Below are 22,947 nucleotides of genomic sequence, written 5' to 3' on the forward strand. Positions count from 1 at the left end.
TCCTACTTTTTTCCCCACATGCCTTGCCTGATCCCCGGGCCGCTTCTTTCATGGCCAAAAAGACCGAGTGACATGCCTCACTTGGCTTCCTGCCAAGCACTGAAGCTCCACCACTGCTGCTGGGGCGGTGGACAGAGATCTGATCTAACCTTGAAGGGCGGTGATATTCTCTCTCCTCTCACTCTCCCTCTCCCTCTCCCTCTCTCTCTCCCCCTCCCTCCCTCCCTCTCACACACACACAGAGGTCCCTCACCCCCCCTCCAAGGCAGCCACATTCCTTCCCTAACCTGCTTTTCAGCTCCGTTCTCAGGGGAGAGAGAGAGAGAGAGAGAATCGGTATCCTGCGATCCCAAATAAAGAATGATCAATCAGTAGGAAAACGGGGTGGGGGATTTTCCTGCAGACTTTTTGGGGAATTTTCCCAGAGTCTCTGCTGCTTTTGCTTTTGGCTGCATGCAAAGAAAGTAGCAAAAGTCTTTCTTTCTCTCCCCAAAACTCTGCAAGAAATGAGTCTTTGGGACCCTACAAGGCAACCTGCTCCAAGAGGCTGTGCCAGCGCGACAAGTCTCATAAAGACTCATTTCTGGCGGAGTTTGGGGGAGAGAAAGAAAGACTTCTGCTGCTTCTGCTACTTTCCTTGCATGAAGCCAAAAGTCTCTCTCTCTCTCTCTCTCCCCCTGAGAACAGAGCTGGAGACAGTATCCTGCGATCCCAAATAAAGAATGATCAATTGGTAGGAAAACGGGTGGGGAATTTTCCTGCAGACTTTTTGGGGGATTTTCCCAGGGTCTCTTCTGTTTCTGCTTTTTTCTGCAGAGACCTGGCATTAATGTATTCTTACACTTCTTTTAATCATAATTTCTTCCCTGTGAAATAGATAATATTTAGCTACATGGCAATGGCAAGTAACCCATGTTTCTGCTAGGGTTAGTTTCAACTTAGGTCTACTACTTTTTAATGCACATATTCTATCCATTAGACTAGTTTCTCAACTGGCTTAACTTGAAGATTTGTGGATGTCAGTTCCCAGAATTCCTCGGCCAGAATTATAAGAATTGAAGTCCACACATCTTCAATTTGCTCAAGCTGTCCTGGATAACTTCATCATTTATTTAATAAATTTTCTTTATAAGGTGTTTAAAAGATGCATACATCTGCCTATCTTAAGCAACATAATGTTAGGTTACTTATAAATAACAACAAAATAATAAAAAGCAGAAAAGCCAACATGGAAGCTCCTGGTCCTTCCACACATTTCCACATCTTCACAAACAACCTTAGTAGACCACACCCTTATACTACCCACATGCTTGTGGAACAAGCCAGGTATTCAAGACTTTTCAGAAAGCGAGGAGGGTGGGAACCTTTTGGATCCTAGGGAGGTATTCCAAAGTGTAAGGCCCACCAGAAGAGGCACATTGTCTAGGTCCCACTAGATTAGGGCTGTCAAACTCCCAGTTCACGGACCAGATGCATCATGTGCTGGCCACACCCACGTCCGGTTTAGCAAAAGGGAAAAAAGTCCTGATATGACATGTAATGCTGCCATGATGATGTGAATTTGACACCCCTTCACTAGATGGTAACATTTAGAGGAAGGGATTTAGAGTATGTCTATCCTATCAGAGCGCATGGAACTGGGAGTGATCCTTGGGGAGAGGCAGTGCTACAAATAACCAGACCCTCTGCTATTAAATCAGTACTTTGAATTCTACAACAATACGAGATGTATAACATAAGAATCATTTTTCAGGTTTCTTCTACTATGATGACCTTATTAGCTCTGTATCTAAAGCTGAAGCAGATGCAGCAACTCAGATCGTTCAAGATACAGTGTGGAAAATTTTACCCAATGCTGTTGTGACATTAACTGGTGGCTTCCGAAGGTAAGTATAAAATACAGGTTTTCTGGGAATGTTATCTATGGAAGGGCAGGGTCAATATTTTTGCAGACCATGCCAATGTTATGTTGAATCAGGTTGGATTTTTAAAATAAAATATGTTATACAAATGTTTTGCATTAAAAGATCCTAAATAATTTCAGGAGAGAGTAGAATGAAAGTTGATAATGCTTTATAAATAACCAACTTGTAGACAAGAATATGGAGCATTTATTGTCCCCAAAGCATGGAGAGAAAATCCTTATAGATCTACTACCTTTCTCTGTGACTGGGTTGGCTCTAATCTTGGTCTAACTGGGAGTTGAAATCTACATGTCTTAAAGTTGCCAAGGTTGAGAAACACTATTGTAGAATAATGGTGGGGATGAACTTTAACTTTCAGTAACTTCGACCAGCATTGCAAATGTTGAGGGATGCTCAAAGTTGTAATTTAAATGACATCTGTGAGACACAGTTTTTTACCCCTTCTGACTGAAAAATAAGAGGCCTGCTGTCTCCATGTCATACAAGTACATATCAGGATGAGTATATCAGGATATTTCCTTTCAAAGTAAAGTGTGTTATGCAGACTATTGAAAAGGAGTAATAATAGCAATAGCAATTATGCAATGCTTCCTAAGTGGTTTACAGAATCAACAATTTGGGTCCTCCTTTTACTGACCTCGGAAGGACGGAAGGCAGAGTCAACCTTGAGATCGGGATTGAACTGCCGGCAGTCGTCAGAATTAGCCTGCAATATTGCATTCTAACCATTGTGCCACCACGGCTCTTTTATATGAAATATTAAGAAATTAAAAGCACAAAATGAGAAAAAAATAGTGAAAAATAATTTACTCTAGAGGTGGTATTCAGCAGGTTCTGACCAGTTCTAGAGAATTGGTAGCGGAAATTTTGAGTAGTTCAGAGAAATGGCAAATACCACCTCTGACTGGAGATTTTTCAGTATCCTTCCCTTGCCATGCACACCAAGCCACGCCCACAGAACTGGTAGTAAATTTTTTTGAATCCTACCACTGGTTTACTCCATTACTTTGCATTTTGTTTTTTCCACTTTTTTCTACACATATTTGTGTTACTTCATACATTCATACACATATTTGTGTTAATTCATACATTGTCTTTAGTTCTTAAAAGTTCTCGCCTCAGTTTTTTTCAAGATCTCACCAACTCACTTTCTTCTTCTTAAACCATTCACTCTTTCCTTCCATATATTTATTTTGCAGTTCTATCTTCAACCAATCAATCTGTATGATAATGCTGCCTCCACATACTTCTGTTGTAGCATCACACATTTTTGTATTCAATCCACATCTATTCAGAAACCACTTATTCTTGACCCTATCTCTGTTTGTTTTCCCATGCACACACCTTAAGTAAAGGATTCTTACTGCATTTGGTGGTTATTTTTTCTCTTGTCATGCCATATCCATTTAGCAAAACAGGAAGAAGCACACTCTTATATACAACACTTCTTGCTTCTTTTGGCAAACATGAATTCCTCACAGCAAACAGATCATAGGCTACAAACCTTACATGAAAATAGTTGAAAGTGAGAAATCTGGAGGCTTCTATGTTTAAATAAATAATCAGCACTGTTCCTATATATTTGAGTTACTTATGTATAAAAATGACATGTGTTCTGATCTCATTGGTATTCCTAAATAAAAAAGTCTGAAAAATATCAGCTATCAGTAACGAATCCACAGATAATGATAGAGGGGCATAAGAGTGGATCTTTATTTGATATTGAAATTTAATATTGTAGCAATATTATTATAGTTAGCTTAATATTGCAGAAATAATAGCAACCTAATGAACCTACAACCATAATCGTTTTCCCCTCCTGATATTGTGTACAATACTTCATTCTTGCAAAAATTGTAATATTATATTTGTTAGGAAGGTACTTGAAGAACTTTATCTATGCTGTGAGAGGAAGGCTAGAAAGGTAAAACTAGAAAGATGTAAAACTAGAAGGATGTAAACAAAAAAGACAATTATAAAAATGAATTTGCCTAAACTGTTATCCTTCTGATAAAACATTACAGTCACATTGTAATGGAGATTCTTTTTGAACCAACATTGATGGCCCAAATTTGGATAGGCTCACTTCTTTAGGGGAAACTACTGGAGGCAAAGAACAAATGGACAAATCAGAGCCACAGAGACAGGATCTCTGGAAAGCTCTGTAGGCTTTTGAGGAAATAAAAGATGTAGATAATCTATCGGCAAACATGGAATAATTTGGACAGGAACTCTGTTATATTTAGCTTTCCTCCCTACCCATTTGCCTTGGTTTTCAGCTTATTTATCCGTATATGTATTGATACAATCCATATTGAATTGATTGCATAAGAAGATTGACTGTATATGACCATGATGGCGAACCTATGGCACGCGTGCCATAGGTGGCAAGCAGAGTCATTTGTGCCAGCACATGAGCCATAGGCAAACTTACCTCACTGCGCATACATGCGCCTTCCAGCTGATTTTCGGCCTGTTTGAGGCCTTTTTTGGCCTTCCAAAGGCATGAGGAAAGCCTTTGTAGGCCAAAAAATAGGTCCGTTTCATCACTTCCTGTATTTCCAGTAATACCAGAAGTGATGAAACAGGCCCATTTTTCGGCCTGCAAAGGCTGCAGAAGCTTTCGTGCAAGGGGTGTGGGGGAGGGCGCGCACAATGCCTTCTGGGTGCTGGCACGTGAGCACCCGTGCACAAGTGCACACACAATTTTTGGCACAGGAGCCCAAAACGGTTAGCCAATACTGGTATATGAATTCTCTTCCACCTCCATTAGGTATAAGTTATTTCATTAACTGTTTCTTTATTCATTTATGAGTAACATCAATTAGGCAGGAAATTCATGATTAAAAGTGTGGTTTTCTTTACAGGCATAGCAATAGGAAAAGCAATAGACTTATATACCATTTCACAATGCTTTACAGCCCTCTGTAAGTGGTTTACAGAGTCGGTATATTGCCCCCCACAATCTGGGTCCTCATTTTACCCACCTCGGAAGGATGGAAGGCTGAGTCAACCTTGAGCCTGGTGAGACTCAAACCAGTAGTTTGGCAGTTGGTAGAAGTAGCTTGTAATACTGTAACCACTGCGCCACCATGGCTCGTATAGCCTGTAAGTGGAAGTATCAGTTTTAAAGAGTTGTGTCTTGCACACACATGTATGTGCACATGCACTTGTGCATCTGCGCATACATGCACAATATTAGTATTTTTGCACAGAAGATAATTTTGGCTAGGAATGGAGTTAGACATGTATATATCTAACAAGTGATTTATACTGATGTTTATTACTGTACAAGCTTAGCGTGATGTGCATTTACAATAATTCTAACAATTAGGACTTTATATCATACAGTACATATAGAGAGGGTGTAATGTTATGCAAATTATGTAAACAAAATTTAACTATATTAACAGAATTTTAATGAAAAGAATCAAACCCAACTTTTTTATTATAAAATAAAATAAAATATTAATCCAAAGGAGGGATGGGGCTAGAGAAAGCATCTCAGAAGTGATTCTCACCAGCTCCATGGAAAATAAAGGCAGGGGAGGCGGTTGCAAAACTTGCAAGATTCTGTTACTGTAACCTTACAATAACCCTACCTTAGGGCTGACATCAATCTTGCAAGTCTAGAAGCCCTTTCCCCCTCACTTGCCTTTGTTTTCTAGACCAGCGGTCACCAACTGGTGGGCCGCGAGAAAATTTTGGTGGGCCGCAGAGAAATCTCCCAAAGCAATTAATCCAGGCTGCGCAGAAACACAAGGCTGCTCAGCCCACATGGCCTGCAGGAATGCTCCCGCCCACTCAATCCTTACCTGGCAAACTTGCCTGCTAAAATTGCTATTTTACCTTTTTCCAACCATCATCTGTTCTGCTGTGCCAGGAGATTTAGATTAGCTAAGAAGCAGGAAATGGTTAGATTTCTTGCTTTCTAGCTAGTCTTTAGATCTTCGGCTCTGCTTCCCTTAGGACTGAAGGTTTGCTTGCAAGCAAATTCAGTGCAGACTCACAGCAAGCAAATTTGAGAGACTGAGCTAGCCAATGGCAGATAGATAGATCACTGAATGATTCTGTGAGCAACTCAATCTGTCTGCTTTGCCTGATTTTGGGTAAAAATTGCTTTTTTACAAAAAAAATCAATATTTACATACATGGTGTGTTGGGAGTTAATTTTATGAGTTTGCTTGCAAGCAAAATTTATGTGACAAATTACTAGCCAATGGCAGAAAGATAGTTTTCTGAATGAATGTGCCTGCCTGCTTTGCCTGATTTTGGGTAAAAGTTGCTCTTTTTTATAAAAAATTCAATATTTATATAAATATTTATAATATTTACATACAAGCCATACCCAGCCAGTCACATGACCAAGCCACACCCACAAATTAGGCCACGCCCACAGAACCGGTTAGTGGTCTCTGGGATCTAAAATTATGAGTTTGGTGGTCCCTGAGGTCCAAAAGGTTGGCGACCCTGTTCTAGACTAGGGAGGGTCCCTCCTTTAGACTCAGGTTTCTCTTATCAGACTATTATCTAGTCTGCGGCTCTTCTTCCTGTCTCCCAAGGTTATTCTCACATCTCACTGCAGAGTCCTAGAGACAGGAGAGAGTTTGAAGGCAACAGTCTTAGCACAGCTGGTACCCCGTCATATTGGAGTGATGTCTTGCAGGACAGATTATTGCATGACTGATTTAGATTTTGTTCCCGATTCATGCTATACTGGAGAAACAAAGTAAAGTAGTAGATGCAAGACTAAATTAGATTCAGCTACAGTTCAGGGTGCTGGTATAAACTTATGAAGAAGTTCAGAACTTATGAAGGAATGGCATCTTTCCATAACTTCTTACTTTATCCCAAAATCATATAGGATGCCCTGCTTTGAATGCTCCTCTCCTATTGAGTTATAGTGAATAGCACTCAAGGAAGAACCCTGTGTATGGAGGAAACTTGGCAACTTTAAGATGTGTGGACAGCCCTCAGAAGTCCTCAGTCAGCATAGGGAATTCTGAAAGCCAAACTCTGCACATCTTAAGGTTGCAAAGTTTGAAAAATGCTGATCTAAAATGTTGATAGTCAGTCTAAATTAGCAATATGCACTATATTTATCTGAGAATTTCACCTGAAATGTCCTGGATTATCCATTTATTTCCTGAAGCTTTTGCTAGGGCAAAACTTTGGATTCCATTTTCTGAAAACAGACATCTTTCTCTGATGTTAAAGGACTACAGGATTTCACTAACATTAAACTAATTTCCTGGAAGAATATTCTGATTTTTGTTTTGTTTTGTTTTGCTCTGAATAAAGATCAAGCTTTGTGGAAATTGTGCTTCTTATGCCATTTATGCATCATGGGATGTAACTCAACTGAATTCTAAATATTATTTTATTAATTTGTGCCCTGCAATTTTTCGCTTGTTTATATCTGCTGCACCGGGTTAGGATACGACAAAAACACCTTTAAGCAACCACACTTCGATCTGAGTGATTTTTTAAAAAATTGCAGAGCAAGAAAACGATGATTAAAAAAAACCAAAAAACTAACAGTATCTCTTCTTCCATCCAGTGTCAATGGGAATGAATTTATGGTGTTCTTAGCAAGGCTCTTGACTGAACACCATACAAAGGAAATCAGAATATGTTTCAATAAATTATTGTAGAGTATGTGCATACTGTATTTGGATTTAGTGTTGCATATTATATAACGATGCACTATGATAGCTAGCTCCTTACATCAAAACAGAAGCAAAAGTATTTTACGAAGCCAATTATAGTAGGGACTTCACCATTATGTATTATTAAAAGAGTATAGCAAAACCTGCATTTTTACCAACCAGAACTGCATTTAATATTTTTTCGGTTTCATATTTTGACAGACTAGTAATTTGAGATATATATTCTCCTTTTATCTCAGACATGTTCAGTAGCATGCCGTTTGCTAACTGTTGTTTTAGTAGCTTTCTCACCCGCCTTCTGTTTTTGTTTTCCTGTTTCCCCCCCTGGAAAGATTATCCAATCCAGTCAGGGATCACATAGTCAGAAGGGCGATCTTACAAGTCTCTTACTCACTTGCCTTCCCAAAATATGATCTCCTTTCCTCCCCCAATAATTTCCTATAAATGGTGCTGTCAAGGCTCTGACAAACCACCCCCATTCAAATCATAAGTCTCCAGCTGCATCTCTCGGAGTTAAAAAAAAAATTGATTAGTTGACAGGTAAATTTGTGTGTATGCCTACGCATATCACATTAGCTAATAAATATGTCTCAAAGGTGCTTTTTCAAAAGGCAACTGGACTGTTTTTTCCTTGAGGAAGGAGAAGACATTTCATTTCTCATCCGAGAAGCTTCATCAGTGCTGAAGGATAACCGTAATAACGATACCAATAAAAGAAGATAGTAGAAACGATGAAAAGGGTCATAGTAATACAGCCATGCTACATGGGTAGATATCCTTAGACATAAGACAGGACTGTGAGAATTAGGTGTTCAGCAGAATGGTAGCACAAGGGAAAAAACCATCTCTGTGTCTAGTTGTTTTGGAATGCAGTGCCCTGTAGCAGTGTCCTGATGAGAGGAGTTGAAACAGTTTATGTCCAGGTTGTGAGGGGTCTGTAGATATATTTTTCAGCTCTCTTTTTGATCCATGCAACATACAGGTCCTTGTAATTGTTTTTTCTGCTCTCTGCTTTCTGCTTTCTGTCCTACCTATCCGTTGAAGTCTGTACCTGTCCTGTTTGGTTGCTGTACCAAGCCAGACAGTTATAGAAGTACAAATAAAACAAATTAAAGGACAAAAAAAAGGAAGATGCCCTAAAGAACAAAATGAAGCAACAAATGCATGCTTATTAACATTGGATTTCAAGGAGGCTTTCCATATAAGCAGTTTAGTGTCATCCAAGCATCACTATGGCAATACATCATTAATGAAGGCTTTCTATCACCATAGCAATGGTAGAGTGAGGCTATAGATCATTACTATGGAAATACTTGTATATGAAGTTAATTTCCCCTCACTCCTTGCTCATTGAGACTGCTGATTACAAAAAAAAAAAAAAGAAAGAAAGAAAGAAAGAAAGAAATCTAGGAGCTGGGAGAACGGAAATATGGAAAACTACAATTTGTGCAGCTCACATACTATTATTTATTTATTTAGAAGATTTTCAATATCTATATAAATATCTCAGGAAACTTGAACCTAAAGGATATTTGTGATAAATTAAATAACTGAAGTTATTCAGACCATAGAGGTTTTTTTGTCTTATGGTTGGGCATGGCTTGGTGGTCATGTGACTGGGTGGACATGGCTTGGTGGTCATGTTATTGGCTGGGTGTGGCCAACTCAATATCACTCACATCGAAGCACGCATCTCCTTGCCTGGCCTCTCATGACTGTGGGGATGCTGTTGTAAGTGTGAAAAAATGGTCATAAGTCACTTTTTTCAGTGCCATTGTAACTTTGAATGATCACTCCACACAAGCAAAGTACCAGCAAAGGAGGGGAAAAATACTCCAGAGACGTTCCTGAGACAGGAAGTCTAGTCCTGCCAAGAATGTAATAAGGGTTAACGGAGAGGCAGTTTCTGTAAGCAACACCAGAATGTTTCCTTCCTGCCTTCCTTACAGGATTAGGCCAGTAATTTCTTCTAACAACCGGTTCTCCGAACTGCTTAGAATGTTAACAACCGGTTCTAGCAAATAGGTACGAACTGGTAGAATCCCACCCCTGGATGAAAGCTCTTATGTGGCTCATAATAGACGACTTTCATTCCAGGCAGTAGAGCTCAGAGCCTCAGTGGGATGAACAAGACCCTTCACCAACACATTATAACAACCCATTCACTGTATAGCCCTAGGAAGTACATGGTTACAGAATAAAACAATCAAATTAATTGGAAAATGAGCTTTATGAATAACAGAAAAGTCTGTTACTCCAGTTCTTGCAAAGGGGATACCAAACTCTTAGCCCAATTTCAGCTTGGAAAAGCTCCAGCGGGTGATCTTTGACCACCAGAATTAAGAAAAGTAAATGTAGAATGATGAAGAGTAATGTTGGCTAATCTTTTTATTTGTACTGATCAGACTGTGTAATATCCCCTGGGATCAGAGTCTAGTCATTGTAGTTTTGATCTATAAAAAACGGAAACGCTTTGATCTAGCTAATTATAGACCAACCAGTCCACTTAGAATTATTAACAAGCTGTGCACAAGCCATCTCCAGGAAACACTATTAGAATGGATCGAGCAGGACAGAATATTAAGAATGAGCTTAGTTTTCATTCAGGAAAGTCCACGGAGGGTCAGGCAGTAGTTCTGCAACATCTGGTTGAGCAATGCACGTACTCCTCGACTTAGGACAACAAATGAGTCCGACATTTCTGTTGCTAAGTGAGACATTTGTTAAGTAAGTTTTGCCCCATTTTATGACCTGTCTTGCTACAGTTGTTAAGCAAATCACTGTAGTTGTTGAATGTCCAGATCACCATGTTTCCTCTACTTTTCGGCAACTCCACTATGAAATCCATTGAGATCTCCTCTCATGGCCTCGTTGGCTCCACTACCATCTGTAGCAGTCCGGGGGGGTTTTCCCGGTCATTTTTTTCATTGTGGTACAGATGGTGCAACTCTTCACATAACTGTCCACATCTTTCTTTATGCTGGGCCACCAGAATTGTCTCTGAGCTAAGTGTAAAGTCTTTAAGAACTTGAAATGGCCTGCTGGTTTGGCGTTGTGGCTCCTCTGAAGGACTAGAGTGTGTAGGGATTCTGGGACACAGAGTTTTGTCCCTTTCCACACTAGGTCATCTCTTTTTGTAACTACCGGAAATTGCCAGAAACTGACATTGAGTTAGTAACACAGTTGTTAAGTGAATCTGGCTTCCCCATTGACTTTGCTTGCCAGAAGGTCTCCAAAGGTGATCACATGACATTGGGATTGCAACTGTCATAAATGTGAGTCAGTTGCAAGTGTCTGAATTTTGATCGCATGACCATGGGGGTACTGCAACAATCACAAGTATGAAAAATGGTCATAAGTCACGTTTTTCAGTGCCGTTGTGACTTCAAACAGTCATTAATGAAAATTGTTGTAAGTCAAAGACTACCTGTATCTGGTCCTTTTAAAATGTTCCTTGGGTGCAATTTTGGTTGGCTTCAAAGGAATTTCTGTCTCTGTAGCTCTGTAACTTTGGAATAAGCTTATCTCTTGTTCATCTGTAATCAACAATTTGGGGTGTCAAACTCAAGGCCCACGGGCCAGCCTGTGAGGTGGTTAGATCTGGCCCGTGGGGCTGTCCTGGAAACAGTGAAGGATTGGCCACAGCATCTCAGCCCCAGGCCTGCCGGGCATTGATCTACAACTTGATGGAGGCCATCTAGTGAGATTGGCCTTGAGTTTGATACCCCTGTTCTAATCCATTTCAATCATAGACACTCGACAGGTGACCCATTTTCTCTCTCAGCTCAGCCTCCCTCACCATGGTGGTTACTGTGTAGGAAAATAGGAAGGGGCCCTTTATATCCCATCTTAAGGTCCTCTACAAAAAAAGCGCAGGATATAAACCAAAGAAACAAATGCTTGTCTGTGTACATTGAATGTGTTATTTCTTTGAGATGTTCTCTTATGTTCTTGCATGGGCCCATGATAAAGATGTTCTAAGCAAAGATTCTGTTTTGGTCTTCTCAAGGTCCTTGGGTAGATTAGCAAGCTGGTTCTTATCTGTGTTTTTCTGCCAGTTTAAGTTTTGGCAATAAGCCCAGAATCCAAGAGCAGCAGCAGCAGCAGAGGCTTGTTAGATCTTTGAAAATTTGGATGAGAGAAATTTGCCAAGAAGCCATCATTTCTCATGTTTATTAGCATGGAAGGAAGGATTGTGGTACTGAATGGAAATAGTATTCTGTAGAGATCCTTGGGGCTTGGCAGCCCATCTGCAGACATTAAATTCACTTGAGAAATTGGGATACGTAGCCAGAGGCTCAAAGAGATGACTAATCTCTTAAAAGTGTCCCATCTGGGGGATATTTGTAGCATTGTTTTGAATAACGAGCACAGTTTGGTTGATTGTAAAATATAACATGATTCTGCCTGGTTTGGCACATCTGACAAGTTGCAAGAGAGTTTTTGCTATGTTGTCTGGACACAACATAGTCTAGAAAACTACGCTTCATTCAGAGGTGGTATTCAGCAGGTTCTGACCAGTTCTGGACAACCAGTAGTGGAAATTTTAAGTAGTTTGGAGAATCGGCAAATACCACCTCTGACTGGGGATTTTACAGTATCCTTCCCCTGCCATGCCCACCAAGCCATGCCCACAGAACCAGTAGTAAAAAATTTTGAATCCCACCACTGGCTTCATTGCAATACACACTGTCGCCAATTCCAAGCTATTGCTTTGAGTCAGCTCTGGGATTCCCCAGGTGATGTCACATAAATATGTCTTTAATATTTATTTATTTTGGAAAATTTATGCAGCCGCCTACTCACAGCGACTCTAGGCGGCTTACAGAAAATAAAAACACAATGTAGAAAGAATAAAAATAATAAAATAACCCTCCACCCCTAACAGTACTCAGTCCATTGTACTCAATCTTGTAATACCCAGTTCAAACAAAGTCTCAAAGTCCATAAAGTGGCATACAGCCTTTTCCTTTTCCCAAACATTCTTGAACTAAGTGGGATGAGATGCTGTTTCACTGTGGTTGCTCCTCTTCTACTTGCTACAAACTCTGCCCTGAAGCCGTGTTTTTTTTGAGCATTCCAAGCTGAGTTCCAGGCATGAATCCCATCAGGATTTGCTGCTTACTGTAGCTTGTAGTCCTGGCCGTTGTGATGAAACTAAACTGGAAACTAAAACATATGAAGAATGATTGCAGGATTTCGATTTGGCTAGTCTAGAGAAAAGAAGGACTAGGGCTGACATGATAGCGGTATTCCAGTAATTGACAGGTTGACACAAAGGGGAGGGGGATCAAACTATTCTCCAAAGCACCTATAGGCAGGATAGGAAACAACGAATGGAAACTAATCAAGGAGAGAAGCAACCTGGAACTAAGGAGAAAATTCTTAACAGTGGCGACCATTAACCAGTGGAAGAGCTTGACTTCAGAAGTTGTAGGTGAACATAGAATAACAGAGTTGGAAGGTACCTTGGAGGTCATCTAGTCCAGGGGTCGCCAACCTTTTGGACTTCAGGGACCACCAAACTCATAATTTTAAATCCCAGGGACCACTAACTGGTTCTGTGGGTATGGCCTAATTTGTGGGTGTGGCTTGGTGGTCATGTGACTGGCTGGGCATGGCTTGTATGTAAATATTATAAATATTTATATAAATATTGAATTTTTTATAACAAAAAGAGCAACTTTTACCCAAAACCAGGCAAACCAGGCAGGCAGATTGAATTGCTCACAGAATCATTCAGTGATCTATCTGCCATCGGCTAGCTCAGTCTCTCACATTTGCTTCCTGTGAGTCTGCACTGAATAATAGAACCTTCAGTCCTAAGGGAGGTTCTGCTATGCTTAAAAGCAGAGTGAAAGATCTAAAGACTGTCTAGAAAGCAAGAAATCCAACAATTTCCTGCTTCCTAGCTAATCTAAATCTCCTGGCACAGCAGAACAGCTGATGGTCGGAAAAAGGAAAAATAGCAATTTAGCAGACAAGTTTGCTGGGTAAGGAGTGAGTGGGTGGGGAGGGTTCCCGTGGGCCATGTGGGTGGCAGCCTTGTGTTTCTGTGCATCCTGGATTAATTGCTTTGGGGGGGGGGGGGTGCTCTGGGGGTGAGATTTCTCTGAGGTCCACCAAAATTTTCTCGTGGCCCACAGCAGTTGGCAACCACTGATCTTGTCCAATCCCCTGCTTGAGCAAGAGAGTCTGTTTCAAATATTATCCTCTACCTAGGATTGAACTCACAGCCTCCTGATTGTGAGGCGAGAGCTCCACTGCTAGGCCACTACACTGGACCTCATTCTTCATCAATGCTACATCATTGGAGGTTTTAAAGAAGAGACTTGGACAGTCACTTGTCTGAAATGGTGTAGGTCTCCTGTTTGAGCAGGGGGTTGGACTAGAAGACTCCAAGGTTCCTTCCAGCTCTATTCTGATTGAAATCATTGGTTAAAACAGAAGGGAAAGTAAAGAGGTGGTCTAGCTTGGGTCACTCCTTAGGAGGAAGCAGTGGAGCCTAGACTACTGAAGCCTTTCTATCTGCCTGTTCCCAAGAGAATGCAGTTAGTCTGGTGAGACTCTTGTCAATTGGTGATCAACTATGATGAAAGTACTTTGGCCTATTCATTGTTTTGGTTCCTTGCACTCATACACTCTGTCTTGGCATTTGCTTTTGTATACACTAAGTGTCTGGATGGGGTGAGGCTGCCTCTGGGTTTCAGCATGTCCTTGAAAATGCCAGGGTGTGGCTCAATTAGCCTGACAGCTGGAATGCCAGCATGGATACCTCTGAGTAAATGAATGCAGGCGCGAGCCAATCTCTCAGGTTTCTAGGGCTGTAAACTTTTACAACCCTTTGAGGAAAAAAAAAAAACATGAGCAGGGCTGAGCCTTGGGGAAGTGGGGTGGGAAGCATTCCTGCCTGGCTTCAGCTGCTTTTGAAAAGAACATAGATAGAATAACAGACCTGGAAGGGACCTTGGAAGTCATCTAGTCCAACATAAAGTTGTCCATTACGATGTCCTACCTGTCAATGACCACTTCAGCAACATACGAGAGCACACAATAGATACAAACTCAGGGTAAACTGCACAAAAGTCAATTGCAGGAAATAACGACTTCAGCACCAGAGTGGTCAATGCCTGGGACTCACTACTTGACTCTGTGATTTCTTCCTAAAACCCCAAAAACTTTAACCTCATATTGTCTACTGTTGACCTCACCCCATTCCTAAGAGGTCTGTAAAGGGCATGCATAAGTGCACCAACACGCCTACTGTCCCTGTCTTAATGTTCCCTTTTATTCGTATCTATTTCATGTATTAATAATCATGTTTATACTTATATATATTATCAAATGCATGCTTGACAAAATAAATAAATAAATAATAAATAAATAAACTCTTTGCTTGAGCAGGAAACCCAACAAATGGCTGTTCAGTCTCTTCTTAAAAGCCTCCAATGATGCAACACCCATAACTTCTGAAGGCAAACCATTCCACTGGTTGATTGTTCCCACTGTTAAGAAATTTCTCTGTAGTTCTAGGGTGCTTCTCTTCTTGATTAGTTTCCATCCATTTGTTTCTTGTCTTGCCTTCAGGTGCTTTGGAGAATAGATTGGCTTCCTCTTCTTTGTGACAGCCTTCAAATATTGGAACATGGCTATCATGTCAGGAACATGTCAGGAACACTGCTATCATGTCATCATCCCTAGTCCTTTTCATTAAATTAGACATAACCAATTCCTGCAACAGTTCCCCATATATTTTAGCCTCTAATCCTCCTAATCCTCCTTATTGCTCTTCTCTGCACTCTTTGCAGAGTCTCAACATCTTTTTTTTATATTATGGTGACCAAAACTGGACACAGTATTCCAACTGTGGTCTTAACAAAGGCTTTGTAAATACTTCACATGATCTTTTTTATTTTATTTTAATTTATTTTTATTTGTCAATTGCTTACAAGATAATAGGTATCAGTAAAAACATAGTTATGAATACATGGATACATATAAGAAAAATAAAAAAATATATAAAAGAAACAATAGGACAGGGATGGTAGGCACGTTGGTGCGCTTATGCACGCACCCTACAGACTTCTTAGGAAAGGGGTGAGGTCAATAGTAGACAGTCTAAGGTTAAAGTTTTTGGGGTTTGGGGAAGAAACCACAGAGTAAGGTAGATTATTCCAGACCTTGAGCACTCTGTTGCTGAAGTCGTATTTCCTGCAATCAAGTTTGGTGCGGTTAACCTTGAGTTTGTATCTATTGTCTGCTCTTGTATTGTTATGGTTGAAGCTGAAGTATTCATTAACAGGTAGTACATTGCAATGTATGATTTTATACACTATACTTAGATCGGACTGAAGGCGGCGTAGTTCTAGGTTTCTAGATCTAGAATTTCGAGTCTGGTGGCATAAGGTATTCTGCAATGAGTAGAGGAGTGGAGAACTCTTCTTGTGAAATATCTCTGGACTTTCTCAACTGTGTTAATATCAGATACGTAATGTGGGTTCCAGACTGTTGAGCTGTATTCGAGTATTGGTCTAGCAAATGTTTTGTATGCTCTAGTTATTAGGTTAACAACTCTTAACACCTTTTTTGGCTATATAGTTACAGTGGGCTCTAGCACTTAGGTCATTTGAGAGAAGAACTCCAAGATCCTTGACAGAGTTTGGATCATCAACAAAGTCTTAACTATTCAGCCTGTATTTTATTTTCTGATTTTTTTTTGCCAATATGTAGGACAGAACATTTATTTGTTGAGATTTGAAGTTGTCATTTGTTTGACCATTTTGATACATAGTCAAGGTCTTTTTGAATGGTAGCAGTATTGTCTGTGGTGTTGAATAGCTTTACATCATCAGCGAAGAGAACACAGTTGTTCTTGATATGATCAAAGAGGTTATTTATGTAGAGTATGAAAAGAGTTGGTCCTAGAACACTGCCTTGGGGGACATCACTGTTGACAGGTACAGAATTTGATAGGACGCTCCCAATTTTGACCATTTGTTGTTTGTTTGACAGGAATGCTTCTATCTAGTAATGCAGGTGTCCAGAGATACCGTAAGATTTTAGTTTTAGGAGTAGTTTGTCAAGTACCACTGAATCAAAGGCTTTACAGAAGTCTATGTAGATTGCGTCTATTGCTTTGCCCTGATTGAGTTGTGTAGTTCATATGTTTTTGCAGTGTAAGAGTTGCAGATTACATGATAGTTTTTTCCTAAAACCAAATTGTTTATTAAAGAGTAGGTTGTTTGTTTCTAAGTGGAGGATGATGGATTGGTTAATAATTGATTCCATGACTTTACAGGTGATGCAGCATAAAGAGATTGGTCTGTAATTTTCAACTAGGCTGGGGTCTCCCTTTTTGAAAATGGGGATGACCGTGGCTTGTGACCATAGTTATGGTAAGAAACTGGTCCTGAAAGATTTTTCAAAGATTATGCTTAGAGGTTCTACTATGGCAGTGGGTAGCTTTTTTAAGAAGTAGGCACATATTCTGTCTGGTCCAATAGATAGAGATGGTTTTAGATTGCGCAATACTTTTTCAACAATGTCTTCTGTAAAATCGATATGTATTAGATCATTGTAGTTGTCTGTGGTTCGACTAGGAAATACTGGGCATGATCCATTGCTATTTACTGAGCCAAAGAATGTGTTAAAGGGGTTGGCTTTATTAGTGTTGTCGTTGCAGTCTTTACCATTAGGTCCTTTCAGGGGTGTGATGGACCTTGAGTCTTTTAATTTGTTGTTTACAAAATTGTAGAAAGCGTGGGTGGAATTGGTGCATAGAAGGTTTTCTTCTTGTTTAATGTGTATTCAGTTTTTATCTGGTGGCATAAATCTTCTTTCTATCAGTTGATTAATGCAACCTAGAAGAGCAGACAGCAACCATTCCCTCACACATCTGAACAAGTGTTTTTGGGGTGACCTTGTAGCAAGGAAAGAAGAAGACCATTTTTTGCATTGACTGAATACAGCAGGTAAACAGTGTGATAGCATTGGTTTGAGATCAGCTGAGAAGAATCTGTGAACAGGGAATTTGACATATTATTTCTGAGATTATTTATCTCTTGGTCTTTAGGATTGATTTTCCTTCAGAGGTAGAAAAACATTTTCTACCACCTGACCAGACAAGATACATTTCCTACCTTTTCTTTCAACTAAGCAAAAGGCTCAAATTGTTTACTTACAATAAAAGGGCCTCTGGACTTACTGATATATAAGCTGATTTTCGGATTAAATCATCAATCCATAGTTGCCTTAAAGCTTTCTATATGACTCCTCTTCAGCCTCTTTCCTATTGGGATTAGGAAAAAAAGAATGAATATGGAATTCAGTCTAAAAGGAAAAACAATGATGATAAAATGGCCAATTGAGAAAAGTTTGGAATGATAAAGCAATGTGGGAGTAGTGACATGCCCCCCCCCAAAGAAAAGAAAAGCTAGAAGAGGTAAATACAATTAGTCTTGACGTACAGCCACATTTATACTTGCAGTTGTACGTTAAATCTCCCACCTGACCAGACATGAATTTATGACTCTTGTTACAATGGATGTTAAATGAGTTGCTACAGTCATTGAGTGAATCAAATGCTTGTTAAGTGAATTGTAAGTCTGAACCCAGATTATCCAATGGATGATTTTTGCCAGAGAAAAATGGAAAATGGCAAAAATGTCACCAAATATGTGATAGTGTGACTTCAGGAGGCTGCTACCAGTCAAAAATGCGAGCCAGTTGCCAATTGACTGAAATACAATCATGTCTTCAGGTGTGTGTGTGTGTGTGTGTGTGTGTGTGCAGCAGTCGTAACCTTGAGGACTTTTTTTTGGAGACAATTTTAATTTCAAACAATCATTGAATGATTAGTTGTACATCAATGACGCCCTGTAAGAAGGTTTGCTGTCATCGTGTAGTAAATAAAATAAATACACATATTCTAAGAAGTGCCAGTATTTCATAACCGGAAGCATTAAATGTCAACATTTTTGTCCTTTGAAGTCACCTATAAATTTGACCCTGGAGCTATTATATAATGGAGAAAGGACTTGGCAATGAATCAATCCAGGCAGGGTCCCAGCTGTTCTAAAACTTCCATCAGCAGAAGAGAGTAAAAGCTTTCCTTTACAGAAGAGAGTAAAAGCTTTCCTTTAAACAGGAATGGTCAAAGACGAAAGATGATTTGCTTGAGGCTGAATCACTTTTGAAACAGGAAGCAGAAATGATGATTTTACAAGTTTTTCCAGATGGCCTTGATGATTTCCACCCCCCACATCTCAATTGCTTTGAGAACTCCGCTGCAAATCCAGTCTAAGGAGATTAAGTTTAATGATGACAACAGATGCTGTATTCTCACCTAGCTCACATAGTTTTAGGCTACTAAGACAACATTGGAAGCTCAGTCATAGGTAAAACAAGCTCCTTGTCACATATGGTGTCTGTTTCGCACTGCTTAGCTTGGAGACAACAGTGGGGATGAGTCACATGGTTCCAAGATTCTGGAATGGGGAATTAAAAAGCTTGGCAGAAGTTAACAGTTAGTAGAAGAACAATTTGTCTTACGTTGCCAAGCTAGAAAGATATAGATTATCACCTTAAATATGCAGTGATGTTGCTATCAGACTCAGGAGGGAGTTAAGGTTCCTTATGGTACATGAATCCTAGTGTTGGAGAACATGTTACTGTATTGTTTTGTAGTGAAGTTGCTATCACTGAATCTACAATCATCCCTCTTCTCTCATCTCCAAAACACAGTTATATCTAACTCAGAAAAAATGCGTTCAGATGCTGAAATTTAAATTCCTATACTTTTTGCATATCCCACTGTTGACAAGTCTAAGAAAATCAGCTATATTGGTCAATTTTTGATTTCCAATTGTTATGAAAACAAATTTTCATTGTGGCAATTTTGCTCAGGGAACCTCTGAGATAATGACAAAGTTTCCAAGTTAAAGAAGTCCTACAGGAATTGGAAGACTCTGTCAAGGACCAGATTTCAAGAAGAATCTTTGGACATGCTCCACATCTCAGTTATGTGCAGGTAACTTCTCCTGGGACCCACAGTTCTTTTCCTGCAGAGGACCTCCCAAAGTAGCTTCCATCTACTCCTTTTCATTTTAAGTTAGAAGAATCCCCTGCTTTGGTCTCTTCAGAAAAGCTTTTCATAACAGAAACAGCAATATGATATTGTGCTAGAATGATCACCATAAGACTGACGCCAAAATGCTTGAGAATCCCAAAAGATGCCTGTGCCTCAAGATTTTATCCGTTTATTATTTGACATATTTATAGAATGCTCCCTATACAAGCACTTCTGCAAGCAGCACAATGCAACAATAACATCAATCAAAGCCCCACGAAACCATATTTATTAAACCAGTGGAAGAAAGACGAAAGTAAAAACTAAAAAGCAAAAATAAAATGTTTGCATTCCGATGTGCTTCTGAGTCACCCAACTCATCTGTAACCTTCCTGGGCTTTTATACTTTTGAGAGGCTAGCTGTTTGCAAGGAGCAGAAATGATCATAGGCTGATCGATGGATGGTGTGTCCATGTCTCACTATTTAGCAGGATTATTCTTTCTCTCGTGATGCGTGGAGTGCATGTTTGTTAAGGTAGATCCAGAGTCTGGATGCCTTTAGGCACAGTGATTTTGATGGGCCATTTTCCTCACTGGTTTCGCTTCTTTCTCTGAAGATCACTGCTGAATGTTCATTAGAGGTTTCTTCCCAGTTCTCATCTATGAGAAGAAGAAGAAGAAGAAGAAGAAGAAGAAGAAGAAGAAGAAGAAGAAGAAGAAGAAGGAGAAGGAGAAGGAGAAGGAGAAGGAGAAGGAGAAGGAGAAGGAGAAGGAAAGGAAGAAAGGAGAAGGAAGAAAGGAGAAGAAGAAGAAGAAGAAGAAGAAGAAGAAGAAGAAGAAGAAGAAGAAGAAGAAGAAGAAGAAGAAGAAAGCAAAGCTGCCACCATCATCAGATTCAGGTTTGTTTCCTTCTGTTTTCCAGAGTAGATGACAGAAGGAGCTGAATTTCATAGAAGCTGGAAACACTCAAGGACAAGATATCCACTTCTTTTCCCTTCTGCGCTCTATCTGTTCCTTTAATTATGTCACTTTTCTGCAGAAGATAACAAAAGTGGCGGACCCAATGAAACACCCTTAAAGCATAAAAAAAAACACCCTAAAAAAAAAAAACTAAAAAAAGAGAGAACCCAATAAAGTCACTGAAAACAGTCAAACTCAAAGCAAGTTGTAATAACTTTCATTTGTTCCTTCATCTTTTTCTTCCAACTGTTTAGCTTTATGGAGATATTTTTGCGGCTGATTATTTGCACTAATTTATTCTCCCACCTCATTCGTTATTCATTGTTTACCCACTCATTTGCTCCTTTTAGAAATCAGCAGCTTTCTTTGGCCCTGGGGTTTATTTTATTTTATTTTTCTTTTGCCCTGCCTGAGAATCATAAGAAGCATGGCCAATGACATCATAAAATTACTGGAGAAAGTTGGGCTGAGATTTTCAGCTCGTGTGATTTCTCTCTTGTCTATTTTATCTAGTTTTTAGGTGGCAGAATGCTAAAAGGACCCAAACTTTAAATTAATTTTAGGCTTAAAGACACTTAAATTGTTAGGCACCAGGCTTGAAAGCAGGAGATCATGAGTTCAAGGCCCTCCTTAACCAGGAACTTTTGGGCTAGTGACTCTCAGCCCAACTCACCCCACTGGGTTGTGGGGAAAACAACAGGAGGAAAGTGTGTTGGATATGCTCACTGCCTTCAATTACTTGTAAAAATAATGAAGGCAGACACAAACAAAACGCCTACTTCACAGTTTAACCCTGTGATAAATTTAGATAATTTTTAAAATAAAGATGCAAATGATTAATAAATATGAATATTGCTGCAAAGAAAAGGGTCTATAAAAGAAGGCAGCAGTGTTTAACCCTTTCCACTAGCAGTGGTTAGAAAGTTGGATTAGGAACTGGGAAACTCATATCTAACTTCCCATCCAGCTGTGAAATCACTGTCATTCTCTCTATCATCCTGATTTATCTCACAAAACGCAAAGGATAAAAAACAATTAGTTAGGCTGTACTGAGTTTCTGAAATACAGGAAAGAGATAGATGTAAAAATAAATAAATAAATAAATAACAGAATTATCTGTGATGGCCTGAAAAGCAAAGGAGAAATATGTGTCTCTTCAGCTTCTAGCCATTAATAATTTGCATTTGCATGGTGGCACAGTGATTAGAGTGCAGTACTGCAGGCTACTTCTGTTGACTGCTGGCTGCCTGCAATTTTGCAGTTCAAATTTCAGCAGGCTCAAGGTTGACTCAGCCTTCCATCCTTCCGAGGTGGGTAAAATGAGGACCCAGATTGTTGGGGGCAATGTGTTGACTCTGTAAACTGCTTAGAGAGGGCTGTAAAGCACAGTAAAGTGGTATATAAGTCTAAGTGCTATTGCTATTGTTAGCTAAAAGTCAGAAGGTCAAGAACAATGGGCATATCAATGTTGCTAGATCTTGAAGCTTAGAAACGTTGCTTGGTCATAGATGCTACCTCTTTGATTTAACGCAGAACCGTGTTTCCCTTAAAGTACCTTTATACTAAATTCTAAACAATATGAAATATAAGGCACTGGGTACCACATTAAATGAAATCCAGAACAGAAGTTTCCTTCTCTTCATCTGGAGTGATCCCGTTCTCTTCTGTATTAGTATGAGTCACTCATATTCTCCAATCTTCATCAGAGACAAGATGATGGATGATTATTGCTGAGGTTTGCATTTGTTCTGTTCCTCTGCAGAGCAGACCTCCACGCTCATGTTTAACTTGATTCTGACAAGATTGACACATACTTGCTAGTAATTAACTCAGCGGCATAACTGCCCATTTGCATAATCTCCTGTGGTGTCTCAAAACTCTCAGTGAAGCTAAGCAAAAAGATGGCAGAGTCATAAAAGGAGAGGGGTTAACACAAAGCCAACAACTCTCAAAATGGAGCCATCTGCTCGCATTGCAACTCATGAAAATTCATTCATCTCCATGCTTCATAAGGATAGTCTGTCAGATATCCCTGGGAGCCAATAAAATTGTCACCTTTGATTCTTTCTGTAATTTCTTTTTAAGGTTACACTTCCCATTTTTTTTCTATGTGGGAACTCTCCATTTGGCAATTCTGAGTGGTTAAATTATGCAGGCATATTTTTAGAAAGCCTCCCATCGCATAAAACTGAAATGTTAATGGTGTTGCTAAGTCAAATTAAATTTTCACAGCCCTGGCTTACTTTTCTTTTTCTTTCTTTCTTTCTTTCTTTCTTTCTTTCTTTCTTTCTTTCTTTCTTTCTTTCTTTCTTTCTTTCTTTCTTTC

At 39.6% G+C, this 22,947-nt stretch overlaps 1 protein-coding gene across 1 annotated transcript in view; it reads left to right on the forward strand.

Moving 5' to 3' along the window:
• Positions 1-22,947, forward strand: part of DNTT (DNA nucleotidylexotransferase) — a 227,853-nt gene that overhangs the window by 71,594 nt on the left and 133,312 nt on the right. The window contains exon 7 of the mRNA XM_026670718.2: positions 1,754-1,886. Coding sequence (XP_026526503.2) covers positions 1,754-1,886 — 133 coding nt within the window. The remainder of the gene's footprint in view (positions 1-1,753; positions 1,887-22,947) is intronic.

Source organism: Notechis scutatus, chromosome 4 (assembly GCF_049901735.1).
Source record: "Notechis scutatus isolate UNSWTSFEM ecotype Mainland chromosome 4, rNotScu1.2, whole genome shotgun sequence".
In the NCBI taxonomy this organism is placed as follows: domain Eukaryota; kingdom Metazoa; phylum Chordata; class Lepidosauria; order Squamata; family Elapidae; genus Notechis; species Notechis scutatus.